The following is a 21,252-nucleotide window of genomic DNA, read 5'->3' on the forward strand; positions in this document are numbered from 1 at the left end:
TGGCTTACTTGATCATTAACCTTGTAGCCTAACTAGTTTCAAGAGGCCATTGGAAACGACAGCCTTTCAAGGAATTATGCTTAGTCAACATGCATATCTACATTTATGAAAATTCAAGGATATAAAAACATGTGGCTTCACTTGAAAGATTCTGACTGAAGAATTCCCAACTATTAATGGTTTAAAAATCATTTTAGGTAGTTTATGTAATTGGGAGCTTTCTGTTTAGGTTGTTTAGGTAATTTGGAATTTTTCTATGAAACAAAAAAATAGGTTAATGAGGGTCCTTGATAATGCTGTTTATAATTGTATACCTTATTAAGAATATGAAGCTACCAAGAGCTTTGTTTCAAGATAACCTGATTATTGAGTCTTCCATTTTACTAAAAGGTTATCATTAGAGAAAATGAGGATAAAAGAATTTCAGATTAATATTTTATTTATTGTAATTATTATCTGGTAAAAGTTTTAAATTTTTAATATATCATTTATTAACATTTGGTGCTGTTGAAAATTTCTAATTGTGTAAGGCTTCTTCTGTCTACCATTAGTTACATAAAGTGTTTTATTAAAAAGCTACATTTCAAGTTATCCTCTACTTTGTATCAAGAAGAGATTTATTTTATCTGAGGATTTGAGTGTCTGTGAATGATACAGTTTAGAAAATCTCTTCTCTAAAGGAGCTATTTTTTTTAGTCTAACTTCTTTGTACATATATTTTACAGATTAAAGGATTTACCTGAAGACAAAGCATTCTATTCATCAGAGACTGGACAAGAGTTACTCTTGCTTGTGGCAATTAAAGATGATGTTGCCATGGAAACAGTTGATCCTGCTTTCATTCATTGGCTGCCTAGGAGGTAACAATAAACTCTGTTTTCTAAGTTGAAAGTAGAACTATTCTCCAGTTGTTTACTTAAATGTTTTTGTTAAATGTTGAAATAAAGCTTCACCAATGATATGGAAAAATATTTTTCCCAGAGGAAAAAGAAAAATCTGATTTTCACTGGTGATAACTAGACTCTCTTGGACCTCATCAGGGTTTTTTTTACAAGCCATATAATTTCTATAAATAGTTCAGTAACACCTGATAATAATGAGACACTTCCAGATTATAATTAATATTATTATGCTTATGAAAAAATTGAGACTGGAAATGAATGCATGATTCTGTGTGTGTGTGTGTGTGTGTGTGTGTGTGTGTGTGTGTGCGTGTGCGTGTGTGTGGTGTTTTTGGAAAACATGAAATAAGTCAGACAGAAATGGGAAAGAAATGTCTTATAATTATACCATATAGAGGTAACTGCTATTATAAATCAGATTATGTGTTTCCCTTTTGTGTGTTCAGAAAAGGGGTAAGAGTTTTTTTTAAGAAAATGATGTACTGTATACACAAGTAAATTTTTATTTTATTGTTGGCTTTCTATTTTGTTGGATCATTTAGGTTTAACTGCTATACCATTTTACTGGTTGTTCAGTGTCTGTGTGAGTGTATTTTACTGTGTATTCATTCTTTTTTTGTTGTTGTTATTTACATTGGACTAACATGTCCAAAAGTACATGACAGAAATCATCCTTCACCACTAAAAAGCAACATTTACCTCCTAAGACCATTCTCTATATTTGTGAAATTTCTTTCTGATTCTTAAGAAAGCTAAGAGAAATGTACTTTGCCATTTTTCCTTTCCTAAGAGAAAGAAGTAGGTGTGGAATGGAGGTAAAACACATGTTATTTAAATAGATGTATAATATATTGGAATTGATTTCTGAGCTCTTCTGCCAAATTTCAAACTTTCTACAAATACTTAAATGGTAACATATGACAAAAACTCAGTTACAGATTATAGGGTAAACTTCCGTCTTTTAAAATGAAGGTTTTTATGGTTTTCATAGATTTTTACTATAGTTCCCCAATTGTAGGACCTTAAACATTCATTCCCTTTGGTAGCTACTAATCTAGTACTGAGGGAAAAGGGAGTAACTGTATCTTTAAAGAAAGAAATAAAATTCTTTTCTTTATTTACAAACTGCTGAAAATATCTTTTTTTAGTAGAAAGAGAAAAAATGGCAGAAAATACACTGTAGCAATGTTTATTATGTTTTTCTTAGCACATTTAGTTGTACAAGGGGTGTTTCAATGCAGTATTTTCGTACATGTATGCAATGTACTGCAATTAAATTCCTTTATCTCTTTTCCTTGTACCCTCAATCCCTACTTAAAATTGTTCAATAAACTTTATTGTTGTATTTTCATGTGTGTATAGGAAGGACTTTGGCCACCTTCACCTACCTTTATCTTCTTTGTTTCTCCGCATTCTTCCCACTGGTTGCTGGGCTCCAGTAGATCTCTGTCATGTATTTTCTTTGGTCTGTGTATGAACTCTACAAAGGTTTTCCACCATGGCTACAATATCCTTCATAACATTAACTCATGGAAACAACCTCGAAAGCTCTCATGTGCTTGAAAGAGATCATGCTCAGAAAGTGGAAATGAGACCTGTTTACAAAGCTTTAAGAATTTTAGTTTAACACCAGCTGAAAATTGTGTTGAGCATGGTTCTGTGTTTTTAGTAAATGTTTTATGTATTTTTTGGCAAAATCATGAAATACACAGTGAATATTCTACTAAAATGTGAAGATACCATTAAAGAATTCCAGAGTGATTTGGCAGTAGTACATGCTTATAAATACAACTAATTCAGAGTGTGAGGTGTGAAGATCTCAAGTTTGACTCTAACCTTGGCAAATTAACAATATTATCTCAAATAACATTATAAAAAACTCTGGAGATGTAGATTGGTGGTAGAACACTTGCTTAGCATGTGTAAGGCCCTGATATCCATCCTCACCATTAGACAAAGAAACAAATTTTAAAGTCAGCTGGGGTCTCTAGGTATGGTAGTAAAAACACTTTCAAGAAGTTATATGGAACACTGGATTAATTTAGATAGATAATTATATGTAAATTATTTTTATAATGGGAAGTCTTTTTAATTATATTGCGAAGATGATTTTGGCTTTTTGAGCCTGATTTCAAAACACACTGGTTGCATTTTGGTTTTTTTTCTACATAGAATTTGGCATTCATTTTAGATGGGGTGAAATTTAGAATAAAAAATTGGCTGTCGAATTTGCTATTCTGTTAACAGATACTGAGTCATTTGATGTGTTTGAAGTTTAATTTATAATTTAGAGAATATATTATTCATATTAGGTATTAATGAAAAATGCAAGCTCTCGTTGTAGTGTTTACTAAAAAATAGAAATTTAATCAATGCATCTAGTGCTAGGTGATTTGTGTTTCTATCTTCTCATTAAAATAGAAAAATTATTTTTAAACTTTATTGTAAAGCCATAGTTATAAAAACAGGTTGGTATTGTCACATGAGCAGCCTGAGGATCAATGGAATAGAATTGAAGACCCAGATATGATTCCACAGACCTATGTCCACCTAATCTTTAGTAAAAGGGCCAAAATCACCCATGGAAGAAAAACAGCCTCTTCAACAAATGGTACTGACAAAATGAGCTATATACATGTAGATCTCTATATATTATCTCACACCAGAATCAACTCCAAGTGGATTAAAGATCTCAATGCAAGGATAGATACCCTGAAAACATTATAGGAAGGGATAGGGGATACAGTAGGGCTCCTTAGCACATCAAAACTTCCTAAATAAAGATACAGAAACACAACAAATTTAAGCAAGGCTGGATAAATGGGATTGCATTAAATTGCAGAGCTTCTGCATGGCAAAGGACCTAGCTATCAAGTTAAATAGAAAGCCCACAGATTGGGAGAAGATCTTCACTAGCTATACAACGGACAAGGATTTCATATCAAAAATATACCCAGAGCTCAAAAAATTAACCCCCCCCAAAAAAACAAATCCTCAAAGAAACAACTACTCCATTTATAACTGGGCTAAAGAATTAAAAAGAGACGTCTCTGGAGAGGAAATAAAAATATCCAATAGACATTTCTTTAAAGGATCTCTCTGCTTGCTGTGTTGTGGATTGATTGAAAAGGCCAGAGCTAGGAGATGGGCTGAGCAGCCAGTGAAACTCCAGAAACATAAATGCAATAATCAGCCAAGGGAGAGTAGGTGGTGATTGAATGCAAGGTTGTAGCAGTTAATGGTCAAAAGGTTGAATGTTTTTTGAAGACTGAACTATGAGAAATGCCTGGTGCAGTAAATCTGAGGCATAGATTTGAAGATGACATTAAGGTTCTTTGTCACTTTGTATTTAAAAGTGAGTCATTTCTTTTCACATTAAGTGGTCTATCTAGTATGGAAATTAAGACCCAGACCACGTAAGACTGAAGGTCACGACCCAATAATGGTTGTAAAAATGACAGCTTAATGAGCAAAGACCAGCAACTTTTATTACTGTGAATATAGTTAAAAATGGGTGACTTAAGAGTTTGTCAGAAGGTCCAACTCACTAGGAACTTGGCTTTTGAAGTTTGACAGTGAACAGAACAAGTAATTCCCTAGTTTTCATGGATGTTACACTAATGTATGTACTGGAACCTGATATTCTATATGTTTCTTGCTGAATTGATTAAAGCAGAAATGGAAAAGGGAGTTTTCATTATAATTTGAGCATTTTGACAAGAAGGAGCTTTAGGTAAGGTCCAATAGGACTGACATCTGATATAAGTACATGGAAGCTTATTTACCACTTGCAATCACTGAGGATATTGTGTTAGTTATTTGCTGTTTTAGAGATGAGGAAACAGCCTTCAAGACAGCTATGCAACTTTCACAGTTACCATGAGTATCTCAGGCCTCCTACTGATTTCTGAAATTAAAAGTATAGGTCCTCAAACTGTCCTGCTTACTTCTTAAGGAGTTTATTTTCTGGAGTGAGATCATGGATTTACATCATAGGCTAAGGATCATTAAGGATTCAAGGAGAATATTGTTTTATAGAATTACCTAGGTGTTAATTAGCTAACTGTCTTTGATACTCAGATGCTTCCTGTCAACTCTAAGAGCCATGCACTAGCTGTGTGTAGTTACAGAGAGTATGAAAAATGGTTAATCATGACTGCTGTGTTATGGGAGGATAAAATGCACACAGGGTTTTACTGAATTAGTTTGTTAAAAGAAAAAAATTAAGAATTTAAAGTCTTTCAATTTTATATTGATTGGATGTGGGTTTGACAATATTTTAGCCCTGTTAGTTGAAGTTTTGTTGAAATGATTATCACTTGTTTCCTTTAACCTTTTTTTTCATGGCTACTAAAAAATGTAAAATGTGTATATAAATTACATTACATTTTTTTTGCTGGAAGACCGATCCAGACACAAATGAAATAGAAACCTGGGCACTGTGTACATAACATTTCCTACTGGTCCAGAGAGACAGCAGGCTAATTAAGATAGGAGAGTCTTTGTTATTTCACCTGAAATGTTGTAAATCCCTTCTGAGCATATATTTCCTATAAATAGTGAGTATTTTGTTGAATGAGTTTAAGTTTTCAGTGTATAAAGACAGCCTTTTATCAATGTATGAGAACATGATCTCAACTTCCTGTCATATGTTCTATTTTGGTTTTGGCTTTAGTTTTCTTGTGGGGATAGCTAAATAAATACAACTATTTTGAAAAGTGAAATTTCCTTAATTAACTAATCTCATTTTTGATACTCTGGTTACAATCATGTAGCAAAAGGCATCTTTTTGCAACAGCTGTAACCCTTTTATGTTTCAAAAAGCTCTCTTAAAATTATAATGAACATTTTAAAAAATTTTAATAAGTTTTTTTATTGTGAAAATTCCGTGCAGAGGGTTACAATTACACAAGCAAGGTAATGAGTACGTTTCTTATCAAGCATTGTTGCCTCCTCCTTTGTTTCCCTGTACCATCCCTGCCTCCCATCTCCATCTCCGCCCCCCCCCCATGAACAATTATATATAGTATTTTACTGTTACTTGGTTAGTGCCTAGGAATTGCTTGTCAAAATAAGTCATCATTAACTTAGAAGGCATTGATTTGGGATGGAAGGATGAATTTTGAACTTTCTTACAGTGAATATCATGGTAGTGTCACTGACATCTAATCAGTTTTGCCAGTAGGACGCAATCATGCACATTAGGAGAAGTTGACACCAGGTAAAAGTCCAAAGATAGACCGCTTGCATTTTTCCATTTGTAGTTCTCTGATTAGGTTTAGTCACTCAGATCATGGCTTTATTTGAGGGGGGAGGTGGATGGGAGGAGGACGAGTGGGAGACGAAGCCTTTTTGCTCAAAGTTTGTGACATTTTTTTTTTCACCTGGTTGATATAAAGACTCAGTCACTTAATGGGTCCACTCTGTAGTCCCTGGAAAAAGCAATCTAAGGAGCAAAGCTAAGACCATGCTAGCAAATCAAAAGAAAACAGCTTACCCAATGACATCATGCTGGCAGTGGCCCACTATTGACTTTACATGGCATAAAACAGAAGTAAATACACTATGACCCAAACTTAGCTAAGTCCTTCTTTTACTAAGCTGCACTGACCATGAACTTGGTATTTGCCTGTTTTACTTGTCAGGAAGCACTAAGATCTCTGCCTTTCCATCTGGATACCCTAAACTTCCTATAATTCATGAGATGATTTTCATATGTATGTATATGTGTATATACATATATATTTATATATAATTTGTCTAATTTGTAATTGAAGGTAAGATCTACGGCTACCATCCATGAATGTGATATTGTCATTTTAGTTACAGACGGCATACCCACATAAAATTCACATATTTAGGCTACAATTGGAACCCCTAAGCGCTGCTGCTTGAGTGCTAATGCTTGCAATCTGTGCATCTACAAGCTGAGCTTACTGATGCACATCTTGACGCACCCTTGATCACAGCATCCAACCTGTTCTATCCTGTCTTTTTGTAAACAACTTTCCATGCTAGTCTTCTATCCAAACTGATCAGGAAATGCTTTGAGAGGCAAATAAACTTTTCAAGTTCTGCTTGAGATGGGGGAAGAGATATTTTTCAATTGGTTTTTAATAACACTGATCTTGTAATCACCAAGAAAATGATTAAGGATTTCTACCTGGCTGCTTGTTAACCTCAAGATAGATTGGCAACTATCTGATTTTGTAGTGTTAGATGTTATGTTTCAAGTCAGGTGTTGCTGTAAACTCAAATGACAGTCATTTGTTTGGCAGTGTTTGCATTCCTGGTAATATGATGATTTGGTAACATTGATAGTGGTGAGATCGAGATGTCACTGATCTTTGCTTATAAATCTTGACATCCTCCATGTTTTTACCGATAAACTTATTTCAGATGATTGCTGATATTGCATGCCCTAAATCTCAAATTTCTTTACATTTATCCCACTTGAATCTTGACAGTTTATCAGTGTTTGCATGTGTGAACCACTAAAAGATGCAAGTATCATTGGCATATTTTGTTCTTATAACCTTCATAACTGATAGCTCATATATAAGAATTGTGTGAGCTGGATGATGACTAAGAAGTGGTTTAGGGAGACTAAAAGATGTGTATTAAGTACAATTAGAATTCAAGAAATGCAAGGTTAAATAAAACTCACAGTTGTGTTTAGCTCTTCAGATAGTTATTGTGTAAAGTATCCAATAATTAGTCCACTAAAGTCTGCAAATAAAATGCTCATTCACATTAGTTTAATTGGCTGCTGCCTAAGTGGTTAGCTGTCTTAAAGCACTCATCACATAAAAGTGTTTTAAAATACCCCTGTGCCTATTAGGTCTTTCTAAGAATGAATTGTATCAGTGGAGCAAAATGGACTGGGTGCTTGCTGTTGCTATGTCAGGGTGCAGGGGAAAGTGTTAATATATTCACACACAAAAATATACACACGTAATGCATGTACACAGTGGGCAAAGTGGAGGAATTTTGACTTCAGTGCAGTAATTTGTATAGTACAGTATTTTTTAAGTAAAGAGAAGGCTCATTTTAAGTAGCATTAGAGAGTGATTTTGGAGACTACCTTTGACTGGCTGCCTTGACCTCCCCTTCCCTGTCCTCTTCTATGGGCAGTTAGGTCTTCTTTCTCACCAGCAAGTATTGCTGCAGCCTGGGTTTTCATTATTTGGCTTCTTTTCCTTCCTTTCTTCCATGCATCCTACACATTAACCCAGGTTCTTTCTGAAGAGCCAACAGCAGGCTGAATACAGTGCATTTGCTGTGTGTAAGACATTGTGGTCAGCAATGTGGTCAGGCTGCTATCAGTGTAGACAGGAATGAAGTTACCCATAAACACTGAAAGGAGGGAAAAAACATCAGCATACAAGATTGAAGAAAGATAAAAAGGGAGTGACATAAACCTCTGATTTTACCTGCTTATAGAAATGAAGACAAAAAAATCATAGAAAATATTTTAGCTAGGCCTTAAAATAATAATTCATTTTAACATATATTGTGTGCTTACTTTATACCAAGCATAAAGTTCTGGAAATTATCTAACTTACATTGTTAATTCCTTCAGTGATTCTCTGGCTGTTGTCTGCTATTAGCATTCTTTTATAAATGACTCAGTCTCTTGATATGTTAAATAAATAAAAAAATTATATACATAAAAGATTCAAGCTAGAATTCAAAAACCAATCTATGTTACTGAGAATGTAGCTCAGAGGCAGAGCTGATAAATGCCTGATACATTAAGGTCTATCAGTAGCACGGCCCAAAATATCATAAATGAAACAAAACAAAAAATATGTAAGATAGATTCAGTCCACAATCTATGAGACATAACCATTATGGCAAAGCTGGACTTGAGACAGGGAACAGGAAAGAAGTTTTAGGTAAACTATATTAAAAGTTTGCCTTCTAATTCCCACACGCCAAGCATGGGATTGCTTTGATGATTATGACAAAATGAAATGTGCATTAACACTATCTTCACGTTGACCCTGGCTCAGATCATCTATTTGTACTAATAAATTTTAAACTAAAATGTAGAAATTCATTTTAAATGTCAAATTATACATATATATGCTATATGCTATTCACTGTTATTTTTTGGCACTAGAGATCACATATTAACTAATGATATAAATTACATATATTATTTTCACTGGTTTTAATTTTCCCTTTTTACTAATAGAAATGTAAAAAGTATCTTGCAACCTGTTTTTATTGTATATTCTGGGTTTAGACCGCAGGACTTTACCATGCCTGAAAAATGTAGTAGAAAAAACATTGGGCTAAAATACTGATAAGCAAGGATCATTATCATCTTAGCTGTGCTATAAAAACAATTGTTCCAGAAAGCTGTCTGTGACATAGGTTGGAAGAGGGAAAGCCTATGAGGGAGAAGATCTGCTTAGAAAGTATTGTGGTCCAGCAAGTAAGGGACAGAAAAGGCAACACTGGAGCTGAGTAGAATCCTAAAATCAAAGCTGAGTGGCTGTTTCTGCCCAGTGCAGGGATGAGATTGCTGAAGGAAGCCATGGCGTTTGGAAATGGAGTGTGAAGATAATGAGTGAGTTAATAAAAAAAACAACAACAGGAAACAGACGATGATTTGGATATATTTCTGGAATACTGACTTGTGAAGTGCTTTTCGACAGCATCCCAGTGATGGGCTCAAACTAAAAGACTGGAATTCAGAGTCAGTATTGTCTTTGTGCCTCTGACAGGAGATCAAGGTGTAGATGCCTTTTTGTCATTAAGAGTAACTAGTGAAACTCTCTAAAGAGGAGATTGGAGAAGAATCAGAAAGAGGAAAGACTAGACTCCTCTTGAGTCATGAGAGGTGAAGTTAGGCTAAGCCAGGAGATGGAAAGTTGAGCAGATAGGCATGAGAAGAGGGAAGGTGAAGAAGCAGTTTGGGGCCAAGCTGGAAGTAGAGTCTGAGAAAACCTAGCTTGAAGGAATAACCATGTGACAAGGATGAAGTAAAACATACTGATGACCATAATGCTTTGGTACAACTGATTGTATTCACAGCCACACACACAGCCACATACACACTCACACATACACATATATGCATGTGTGTGTGTGTGTGTGTGTGTGTGTGTGTGTGTGTGTGTGTGCACTAGACCTGCCCATGTTGAGAATGATAGTAGGTGAAATTTCAAACACTGTGTATACTTGCTTTACTTCACATGGTCAGTTATTGTAGCCCAGTAGGAACATTTTCTGAATTTTTACCCAGAAAGTTTTGAACTGAGCTAAAGTTTTCATGAAATGTAGTGTGTTCTCGATGCCATTAACAGAAGAGCACCAGTGGTTCCTCCTTGGGTGCCGGGTAGAGGAGGGTGTGATGTGTGCCAGTGTTGAGCAGGCAGATACATAAACACCTATATGTGCGTGAAGACCCAGCTATGCAGGGAGAATAATTGAGGGAAGTTGGCTGTTGAAAATATTCATGAATATTTTAAAATATTTTAAAATTGCTCTGAAGGTGGCTGAAATTAAATGAATGAGCAAAACCCAGTGAAGTTAGGCTATTGAAAGGATGTATTGGAGAAATCCCAAGGCTCTGTTGCCAACCAGCTATGACTTTCTTTGCAGTACCAAGTGCCTTTAGGGAATCAGAGTTTGTTTGACCATATGTGGGGTTGGTATTTCACAAGATGCATTCCTTACTGCAGTGTTTTTCAGCCTTGTGTGTCTCTCCTGAAGACTGAACACTGTTTTCTGGAATGAATGGTGGACATACACTAAGTTTATGGCTTCAGGTAATTCTTGCTGATTCATCTCACTCACCACAGAGTTTGGGCAGCTGGGTCCTTAAAGATGGTTTGCATTTCTGTTTGTGTGTGTGTGTGTGTGTGTGTGTGTGATCTGCTGATCATTTTATGATTTGGTTTTATGACAATGCTCACCTGTGTGTAAATAAGTCATCTCAAAATTATCAGTTGCAAATGAACATCTTGGAGCTTACATAGAAATAATGACCATCACTTGCCTCTCCTCCGTGGTCCTCCACCCTGCCAGGTGTTTTAGGTGTGCTCTTGTGTAATTCTCACCTCAGCTGTACACTGTTCAATTCCCACATATTTTCTTCTGGTTTGCTATGACTCTTAATTGCATTTCTGTTTTTCTGTATTTGCTTAATATATATCGTTATATATAACTATATCATCTATCTATCTATCTATCTATCTATCTATCTATCTATCTATCTATCTATCTATCTATTTATAACTATAGATATAAAAAAACTCCCAGTCTCTGGCAGTGAAAAACCCTGCAGATGTTTTCTTTGATGTCAGTCTGCCCTTTTTCCTGGCTTCAAGGATGCCCTTAGAGTGACCCATCCTCCTTGTCAGGCCTTCCACCTGCCTGGCGTCCATTCAAGTAGGAGGGAATATCTATCCATGGAGACCTTTTCTCCATTCCTATTGCTTTCCAAGCAATTCTCTGACTCAAAAGTGATTCATATGTGTATCCGCATTATGTGCACGTGCGTTATTATCATAGTTGTTGATGTGTTTTCTGTGAGTAAAGATAGCTGAGCAGGGGGAAGGGTTTCTATGTATACCTGAGTATATACCAGACTGTCCATGATGAAGATGAGAACAGTGAGGATAAATGGTTTGAGGCCCTTGGTATATAGCCCCAGGCTGGCCTGAAATGCACCGTACTCCACCAACCTCCCGGGACATGGGCCTACAGGTATGTGCCATCATGTCCAGCCGATAACACATTTTAATTTGAGAAGTGCCATGTTCTCGGCACTTGTTTGGTTAGTGAGCTGTAACTTGCCATGTGTTTGCTCTTCTCCCATGGGTTTATACATCTTGAACTTACAGTCACTTCTCTGCAGTTTGCTTCCTTTGAAATTAACTGTATAACACAATATCAAGTGACAGAACAGTGAGGAGTAAATGAATGCTGTTTTAAATGAAGATACTTCATTTTATGTGAACTGTGTACAGTAAGGAACCTGCATTCCTCTTTAAGACACAAGTACCTGGGTATGTAACTGGGTGAAATTCTGGAAAAGGGTAGACAGTTTGTCTTTTGTTACATGGTGTTCCTTCATTTTAAAGCAGTGTCACATTGTTGCAAAACTTTTTGTAAAAAAGTTTGTTAACACTCCCCAAATGGTGTCTAGCTCCGTATTTGTTTCTAGACTATGTGTCCAGTGATCTTATTTTATTCTATTTTCATTTTGTTTTGTTTTTTTTACATAAGGCCCATTGATAAAGCCCATGAAGGACACTGTATTTATTTGAAGAGTGTACAATAAAAAAGGGGTAAAAGACTTCCACTCTGGGAAGAATCATTAGACTTTATCCACTAGTCTGAATCAATATGGAAATGAAAATTACTCAATAGCTTCTATACTTATGCATTGGTTTTTGGCTGTGACATCATTGGTGTAGTGGATGAAGTTTGTATAGTTGCCACTGTAATACACAAGACAGTTGTCCAAAACTGTGCAACTATTGTGATGCTGTTACTTATATGGAATCCTGTGGTTGGTGGATAAGATTTAAAATTCAGGTGAAGCTGGGCTCTGGTGGCTCACACCTATTGTCTTAGCTACTCAGGAGGCTGAGATCTCCTGAGGATTGCTGTTCAAAGTCAGCTTGGGCAGGAAAGTCCATGAAACCCTAATTTCTAATAAGCCACCAGAAAACCAGAAGTGGTACTGTTGCTCAAGTGGTAGAGTGCTAGCCTTCAGCTGAAGAGCTCAGGGACAGTGGCCAGGCCCAGAGTTCAAGCCACACCACTGAAAAATCAAAAACAAAAACAAAAAAAAAACAACAATCCAGGTGATTGTGAAGTCCTGGTTTAATGTTGAGTTAGTTTGACAAATATTGATTGTAAAACATTGATGTATTGGCCAGCCTACATTGTTGGTATTTTTGGCTTATAAAGAAAAATCATAATAAACTTGGTAATCGTAGAAAAAGTTAAAAAAATCTCTACCTTACCTGGCCATAAGGCTTGTCAGCTGCTTCCAAGTATGCTAGGCAGCTAAGGACTTAAGCTCTTATCTTGGTGTTTGACTTATTACTTTCTCTTTATACCATCTGGGCTTTCTTTCCTTATTTACAGAACTCCCAGAGACAAAGTAATGTTCCCACCTGTCCCTGAAACTAGAGAAATTTTCTTTGAAGTGGAAGGACAGTTCACAGTTTTATTTATGTACTTATTTTGTAATAAGAAGACCCCTGAGCTTTCCAGCCCTCCTGGCCTCCAACTTGTGTCTGGAGCAACCTTGTACACTGATCTGCTGGAGGATTCTGCTCTTTCCTTGGGCTTGCTTTGTGGTGTTTGTGGACAGTAGCCAAGGAAGGAAACTTTGGGGCTGCTTCTGGGGCTGTCATGGTTTACTTATCCACAGAAATCATATTCTCTAAATCTCTTTACTCTGTTCACTTCCTTTATCTGGACAGTTTCATAATGGCTTCTGACCTGGGCAAGAAAAATATGTATTTTTGTCAGTCATGTGCCTTGAACTCTGGGCCTGGGCACTGTCCCCAAGCAATTCAGCTCAAGGTGAGTGTTCTACCACTTGAGCCATAGCACCACTTCTTGTTTTCTGGTGGCTAATTGGAGATAAGAGTCTCTGGGATTTTCCTGCCTGGCTTGGTTTTGAACTGTGATCCTCAGATCCCTCCTGAAGAGCTGGGTTTCCATTTTAAGTGGTTCTAGTATTACATTCTAGTATTGTTTATTTCAAGTATGTGGCTATTACTTGATTCGCTAATCTTATAGACAAGGGTGAGCAGGGTTCTGAAGGCTGAAAACGCTCAGTTAAGGCACCCACACAATTTGGGGCTTTGTTCCTGACACACTGATTGGTCTTTGGCCTTTTTGCTCAAGGTGCATGTACCACCATGTTAGCCATAGCTCTTTCTTCAGCTTTTTGATGCTTAATTGGAGATAAGGCACTTACAGACTTTCTTGCCCAGGCAGCTTTGAATAGCAATTCTCAGATCTCAGCTTCCTTGGTAGCTAGGATTATAGGCATGATCCACAGGTACCCTTATTAGGGTTTTAAAATAAAGTACCTAATTTTTTAAATTTCTAAATAATTTTTTTAAAATATGAAGTATGTTCTTTTATGGGATACTAAAAATACTGTGTCTGACTTTACCATCTCATGAATGAGTCTGTGCACATGCTTAAGTAATTCTTAAGATATGCAAAGAGAAATATAGGTAATTTTTTTTTTGGTCAGTATGGGCCTTGAACTCTGGGCCTGGGTGCTGTCCCTCAACTCTTCAGCTCAAGGTTAGCACTTTACCACTTGAGCCACAGTGCCACTTCCGATTTTCTGGTGGTTTATTGGAGATAAGGGTCTCATGGACTTTCCTGCCTGGTTTTGCTTTGAACTGTGATCCTCAGATCTGAGCCTCTTGAGTAACTGGGATTACAGGTGTGAGCCACCAGAGCCTGGTGAAATATAGGTAATTTATAATTATAGAAATAACTGGGAAGTCCTAGCTATTAAATAATGCCTGAGTTTCTGAGTAAGCATTTACCTTTATTTAAGGTATATATTGCAGTATATACAAGTCCACAAGTGACTTTTTTATTAGCTTGATTATGCAGCCCAATGAAGTGAAAATATTCAGTGCTTTGGCCATTATTCCTATCATGAGAAAAAGAAAAGATAAACACCCAGCTCACAACAGTATAGAAAAAAGGTAAATGTGTTTTTCTTTTTTTCTGGTCTTTTTGAAAGGTTTTTGCTGTTTATTTTGTTGCGTTTTTCAGTGATACTGTTTTAGTATGCAATTGTCATAAGACAGGGTATGAAGCAATGCTTGTTGGAGAATTTTCTCAATGAGAACTTCTTAGGACACTCAGTTCATTATGCAGTAGGCATTTTGAACATTCTATTTCATCCAGGAACAGTGACTCCCAGCTGGAGGCTAACATCAGGAGCATCATGCATCCAGACCATTCTGGACAAAACATTTCCTGAGACTCCAATAGAAAAACATAGGAAAAGCTGACTGTAGAAAAAAGCTGTGTACAGTAGAGGATACCTGTCATCCAAGCCATGACTGGAAGCAAAAAATAGAGGGCTGCAGTCCAGGCCAGCCTTGACTGGAAAACAAACAAACAAAAGATGTCCCTCAGTAGATGAATGGATCAAGAAAATGTTGTATATATACACAATGGAATTCTATGCCTTCATCAGAAAGAATGACATTGCCCCATTTGTTAGGAAATGGAAAGACTTGGAAAAATTTATTAAGTGAAGTAAGCCAGACCCAAAGAAACATAGGTCCCATGGTTTATTTGCAATAACTGGTATATGTCTGAGTCAAGCAGAAAAGGTCAGATAAGATGATGTTAGGCAAAATGAACACCAAGATAAGGACACAAATGGTTTTTTTTCTTTCTTGCTGCTGTTTCTAATGTATTTATAAGGTGATTTTTTTTGTTGTTTTGTGTGTCCCTCCCCCATGTTTATAACCCCTGTTTTCGCTGTATTTGATGTTGGTATAATTTGGGGAGGGGAAGGGAAAAAACAAATTATTTAAATAGGGATACAGGTGGACCCATTGCAACAATGAGATGTACAAGATGCTATGTTGAAAACTGAGGTGGGGGGAGGAGTGGGAGTGTAGTCATGGAGATGGGAAGGGATGGTAGGGGAAAAACAAAGGAGGAGGCAACAATGCTTGATAAGAAATGTACTCATTACCTTGCTTCTGTAATTGTAGCCTCTCTGTATGGTATTTTTGCAATAAAAAACTAATTAAAAATAACAACAACAACAAAAAACAAGCAAAACAGAAAGGACTGGAAGTGAGGCTTAAGTGGTAGAGCAATCACCTAGCAAGTATGAATCTCTCAGTTACAACTCCAGAATTGTCAAAAAAATATATTTTTCATTTTAGGAAATTGCCATCTCTACAGATTAATGGGAGCTTTTTGTCTTTGACATAATGTTTTAAAAATTAGATGCTCAAATTGTATAACTGAACCCAGGTACTAATGTTCACAACGATCTTGAAGATGAGGACACTTCCTCTTTTTCCACAGAGAGCTGTAATGAATAGAATTATTAGATTACCTTCTCATATGTTATTCTTCCTCAGAAACAATTAAAAAATGTGTGGCAAGGCCAAGCAAACATATGCAACAATAATACCAAAGTCTACTTATGGTACTGCTGTCACACTGAAAAGATACTCAAATACTCATACTTTTGAGGTCATTCCCAAATCAAAAGTGAGAACTCAGTGGCCCAGAGCGCTTGAATGATTTCCCTAAAGGTAAATGGAGGTTTTTATGGAGGAGAATCCTGTCTTTTTAGACCCAGTGTTGCTGTTTCTCTCAGCAGAAATTCTCCTTCCTAGAAAAGCAATCAGCACATTTTTCAGAAAGTGCTAGGTAGTAGGTATTTTGGGACTTGTAGGTCACAGGGTCCTTGTCATAAGTATTCACCACTAACATTACAATCTAAAAGCAGCCCTGGGCAACAGGTAAACAAGTGAGGGTGGCAGCTCACTTCCAACAAAACTTGATTTATGGAAAATGCACTTTACATTCCATATAATGTTTAGGTGTCACACTTTCACTTTATTACTTTCCATAATCAGATGGCAGTCAGATTTGACACATGGGGCCTAGATTGAACCACACCGCCCCCATCTCAAAGTGTGAATATACATTTTTACAATCATTATTTTAGTCCACTTGCTTATGTTGCCAACGATGGGATGTTTTGCAGTGTGCTGTGAAGGAACACAAAGGACTCTTTGAGTTAGCTCAAGCCCAAATTATTAAAATAGGGAAAGGGAGCTTTGGGAGATGGATAATTCAGTGGACTAAACTGAATGTCTGGTCATGTTGGATTATTTTTGGCTGGAGTACCAAAGCAGAGTTTTTCTTTGAAGACAAATCATTTCCAGGGGGAAAAAAAAAAACCAAAAACCAAAAAAAAAAAAACACTCTGCAGTTTGAGATAACTTGTTTGGTAAACAAAGTAATTTTGCAGATGCTGATAGGTGAATTGCTTCCTGGCAGCCATGAGTGTCTTATTATTCCCTGGATGGCTACAGTCTTTAAATGTCGAGACTGAACTGCACACTGTTGATTTAGGATTGCCTGATATTTGATTTGTTGGTGTTAAAAAAGAGAGAAAAAGAAACTTGGAGGAAGAGATATTAGAGATAGGCAGTTTGAAACCAGCATGTACACAAATTTCATGAGATTCCATCTCAGCCAATAGCTGGACAGGGAGGTAGATTCTCCTGTTATCCTGACTGAAGTGTAAGTAAACTGAGTGGGTACAATGGCATTTGCCTGTCCTTCCCAGAGACATGGAGCATAGGTAGTAAGACTATAGCCTAGCTCAGCAAGATCATAATGCAAGTCCCTACCTTGCAAGGCAAAGAGTACCTGCAGTCTTGGATCAAGTGTAGAATTCTTGCCTGTCAAGAAAGGCACTGAGTATAGTCCTAATTACCAGAGAGATAAATGAATATACCTAGATAGGTAGGTGGGTAGGTAGCTAAGTAGACATGTAAATAGATGGATGGATAGATAGATAGATTTGTTTTGTAAGTCGGTAGGTAGATGATAGATAGACAGATGATAGGTAGGTACATAGATATGAAATGACCTTACATCTTTAAATGAGGTCAATTCTAGAAAGTTGTTTTGTTTTGTTTCCTCGCTTCTGAACATTCTGCATTCCAAACCTAAGTCCTCACCATAGATTTGACCCAGTAGCCACCAACTTTTACTTCTGCAAACTATTTTCCAAGCATCTCTGGACTGTCTATACTTCTCACCATTGTGGAATTTAAGGTTAGTAGAATTCTGAAAATACAATCTAGTTGAGGTCCTATCTGAACAGCAAGCTCAAAGCTCCCACTGTGAAACGAAATACCCGAAATGTAGAATTGTTCAGTCAGCCAGCAGGTGACTTATTTGAATGTTTACATTATATCCTAACTTTTAGAAGATTTAGCCCAAGGTAAGAATTTCATGTTGATTATTTCTTAACTGAATTCAGGCTTCACATAAATTATTTCTTGTGGATTTTTGTCTTGTTTGCAGGACTTGTGTAAATGGTCACCCCTCTGGAAAAAAAAACATAGTGAATTTTCTTATAGATCTCAGCAATGAAAGACACTAGAAGAAACTCAACTTTTTTTTTATATTGTGTTTTGTTTTAATGGCTAGGGCAGCTGTTACTTTCAAACAAGTCATTAAAATCAAGAAATGGAGCTCTGTTTCTGCACTCAGAGGTTCTGCAATAGATTACTTACTGGAGTGTTATTACTGTTAAAAGTGCTATTTATGTGTGTGTGTGATAGTGGAGCTACTCCTGTGTAGTGCCATATTTATAGTACTCAGAAGTGAGTGGATGGTGTTTGAGCCACGCAAAGTCTATAAACTGCCCACACAGGAATAGCTACTTAATGACAGTAGGTTGCTTTCTGAGGAGAGGGTGGAGTTTTTATAACAGCGATAGGTTTGGTTACTGAATTAGCTTCTGTTGTAAGTTGCTACCTTCCGGTGATAAATACTTTATATTTGAATGTTTGTATAATAGTTACAGGTATAATATCTACTTAATCAGCTCTGACATCTGGAAAATTAAGATAATTTGCAATGGGTTCTATACATACAAATACAGAGGTTGATTTCTAGTTCAGTGGTCATCTACAGTTTTGTCACATATGTTAGATGTGCTCATTGGAAACGTGTAGAATGTGGTTGCTATCTTCTAAAAGCTTAAAGCCCACATATGAGTAACTGAACAGTGAAAAATAACTGGAGTGTTCTGTTGTAGAGTAACAGTATCATGAGGATGCTCAAATGTTCTTCTAAGCATTGAGGCCAGGAGGAGATAATACCAAATGGCAATGCCAAGGAAAGATTCATGTAGGCATCGAGAGCACAGTAGCATTGACATCCTCTGCTGTGTTCTTGCTTCTGATGCATCATTACCAAATCACTCTCTGGAAGTGGAGAGTAGACAGAGCTTGGTGTTTAACTCATCCTTTTCCAGTCCTGAGGATGGCTTATGTTTAATCCACACCTATGATAAACCAAGTGATAAAAAAGATGTGGTGGGCTGGGAAGGTGGCTCAGTGGTAGAGTGCTTGCCTTGTATGCTTGAGGCCCTGAGTTTGATTCCTCAGCACCACATAAGCAAGTAAAAGCCAGAAGTGGTGCTGTGTCTCAAGTGGTAGAGTGCTAGCCTTGAGCCGAAGAGCTGAGGGACAGTGCCCAGGCCCAGAGATCAGGCCCCAAGACTGACAAAAAAAATAAGATGTGCTCCATTGCTATGTTCATATGGTTTAATATATACCATGGAATCAGGAGATTTAAAAAATGCACATAGTCCAGTCTGGGATCTAATAATTATGTCTGATTTTACTTCATAGATTGTCGACCTTTGGGAATAAGCAGGGATATATATACTTACTAGCTTCATGCATACAAAAGGTGGATTTTGGTCCATAGTGTCATGTATCAAGAAGCAATGGTACTCAAAGTAAAATGTGTGTCCTTATTTACCATCATGGTAGGAATGCACAGAATACTCTTCTCCTTACGTCTATGGAGAATATGACAGTTTAGCAGATTTGGAAAAGAATTCTCTTTTGTCTTTATTATATCTGGATCATATTTTTCATTTTTAAAGTATTTTCCCCCTTAATTTCCAAAGTTTCATCCCTATGTGAAACAAATGAAAAAACAAAACAAAATGTTCAATTAGGTGGCATACTGGTGGCAAGAGAGGTTTGCCCTAGATCAAGCGAAGCACAGTGGGGCAAAGAACCTAATGATGACTGATGATAATAATCTCATATGCATATCTAGCATTTAACAAAAATGCAGCAGGATTAAGTAGAGTGAATAGGATAGAGTAGAATATGACATAAAAAAAAATTAGTCAGGGCCTGGGAAGTTTGCTCAGTGGTAGAGCGCTTGCCTTGCATGCCTGAGGCCCTGGGTTCGATTCCTCAGCACCACATAAGCAAAAAGAAAAAAGCCAGAAGTAGAACTGTGGCTCAAGTGGTAGAGCGCTAGCCTTGAGCTGAAGAGCTGAGGGACAGCGCCCAGGCCCAGAGTTCAGGCCCCACGACCGGACCAAAAAAAAATATTAGTCAGCACACAGTACAAATTCCTATTATTTCAAGGAACTTAATCAGTTCTATATGGGACTTCATACACCTGTGTATTTTCTATATAAAATATATTGAAAATACCTGTCCCCACAAGTCACCTCATTCCTTGCCATTGATACAAAAATAGGAAAAAGTTGAAAAGGGAAAAGAAATGATATTTTGTAAGCTCAGATATTTACAAACTAAATGCTGATTTCTGCTGACTGTCAGGGCAGGAATAAAACAGTGTTCTTTGCTACCATAGGCGTTTATAGCTGCAGAAATACTACAGGATACAATTACCAGCTAGAATCGTTTCTTAATAGCATCTCCATTACCAACGATATATGTTTTCATAGAAACAATGGCCTCGACATAGTGTTGGAAATGAAATACTCTTTAAAGCATACGAAGGAAATTATGACTGGACCCTAGGAGCCTTGACCCCAACTCTTTGGTAAAGAATAGAAATCACAAGTGTAATCATCTCCATTAAAACCTTTCAGAGCATGGTACTAAGAAGTTTTTCAAAAGGACTTTACTAATGAACTCTTTTCTGTAGGTTGGTGAACACTTTGTGAACCTGCACCTTTCAAAGATACTCAATGAAAGTTGGCATAATAGAAAGTGAGATTGTGGATGATTGATTTTTGTTCTTACATGATGTGTCCAACAGTAGCATTTGTATCATTTTGGGTGGATTTTTGTTTTTTTGTTTTTTGTTTTTGCATGGAGTTGCTGTTAAACTATCTAGCAAGAAAGCTATGTTATGTTACAGTTATGTTCTGTGAATTGTGGAAGGGTATCAGGCAGGTTAAAAGCACTGGAACACAGATTCATATGGAGAAAATAGCATAAATGTAAAAATTTAAAAAGCTGCAACATACCTATGAAAACATTTCAACTATTCAAAGATTTCATTGTAGCTCCTCCATGTCTGTTTTTAGTCACAAAGACATTGTTTCCTACAGTGTAAGTCTATACTGATTAACCACTTTTCTTATTCAGTTGTAAAATATATGGCCACAGTCAGAAAAATACCCTTGAATTCACAAAATCAGATTAAAATATCGAATATTTTAATAACTATGTCTAAGTTCTCATCTCCCACCGATCTTTTGCACAGCTTATTGGTTTCCTTAAACATAGTATACAACTACAAGTATTTAGCCACAGATGTAAACAATTCTATACAGGTT

The 21,252-nt window shown here is 36.7% G+C and overlaps 1 protein-coding gene across 1 annotated transcript in view; it reads left to right on the forward strand.

Annotated features, from left to right (window-relative positions):
• The first annotated feature begins 719 nt into the window (after nt 1-719).
• The window catches only part of Cntn3 (contactin 3 (plasmacytoma associated)), a 221,423-nt gene continuing 200,890 nt past the window's right edge, over nt 720-21,252 (forward strand). Inside the window, exon 1 of the mRNA XM_013010411.1 lies at nt 720-860. Within this exon, the coding sequence (XP_012865865.1) occupies nt 806-860 (55 nt within the window). The 5' untranslated portion in view covers nt 720-805. The remainder of the gene's footprint in view (nt 861-21,252) is intronic.

Source organism: Dipodomys ordii, unplaced genomic scaffold, assembly GCF_000151885.1.
Source record: "Dipodomys ordii isolate 6190 unplaced genomic scaffold, Dord_2.0 Scaffold12, whole genome shotgun sequence".
Classification (NCBI taxonomy): Eukaryota; Metazoa; Chordata; class Mammalia; order Rodentia; family Heteromyidae; genus Dipodomys; species Dipodomys ordii.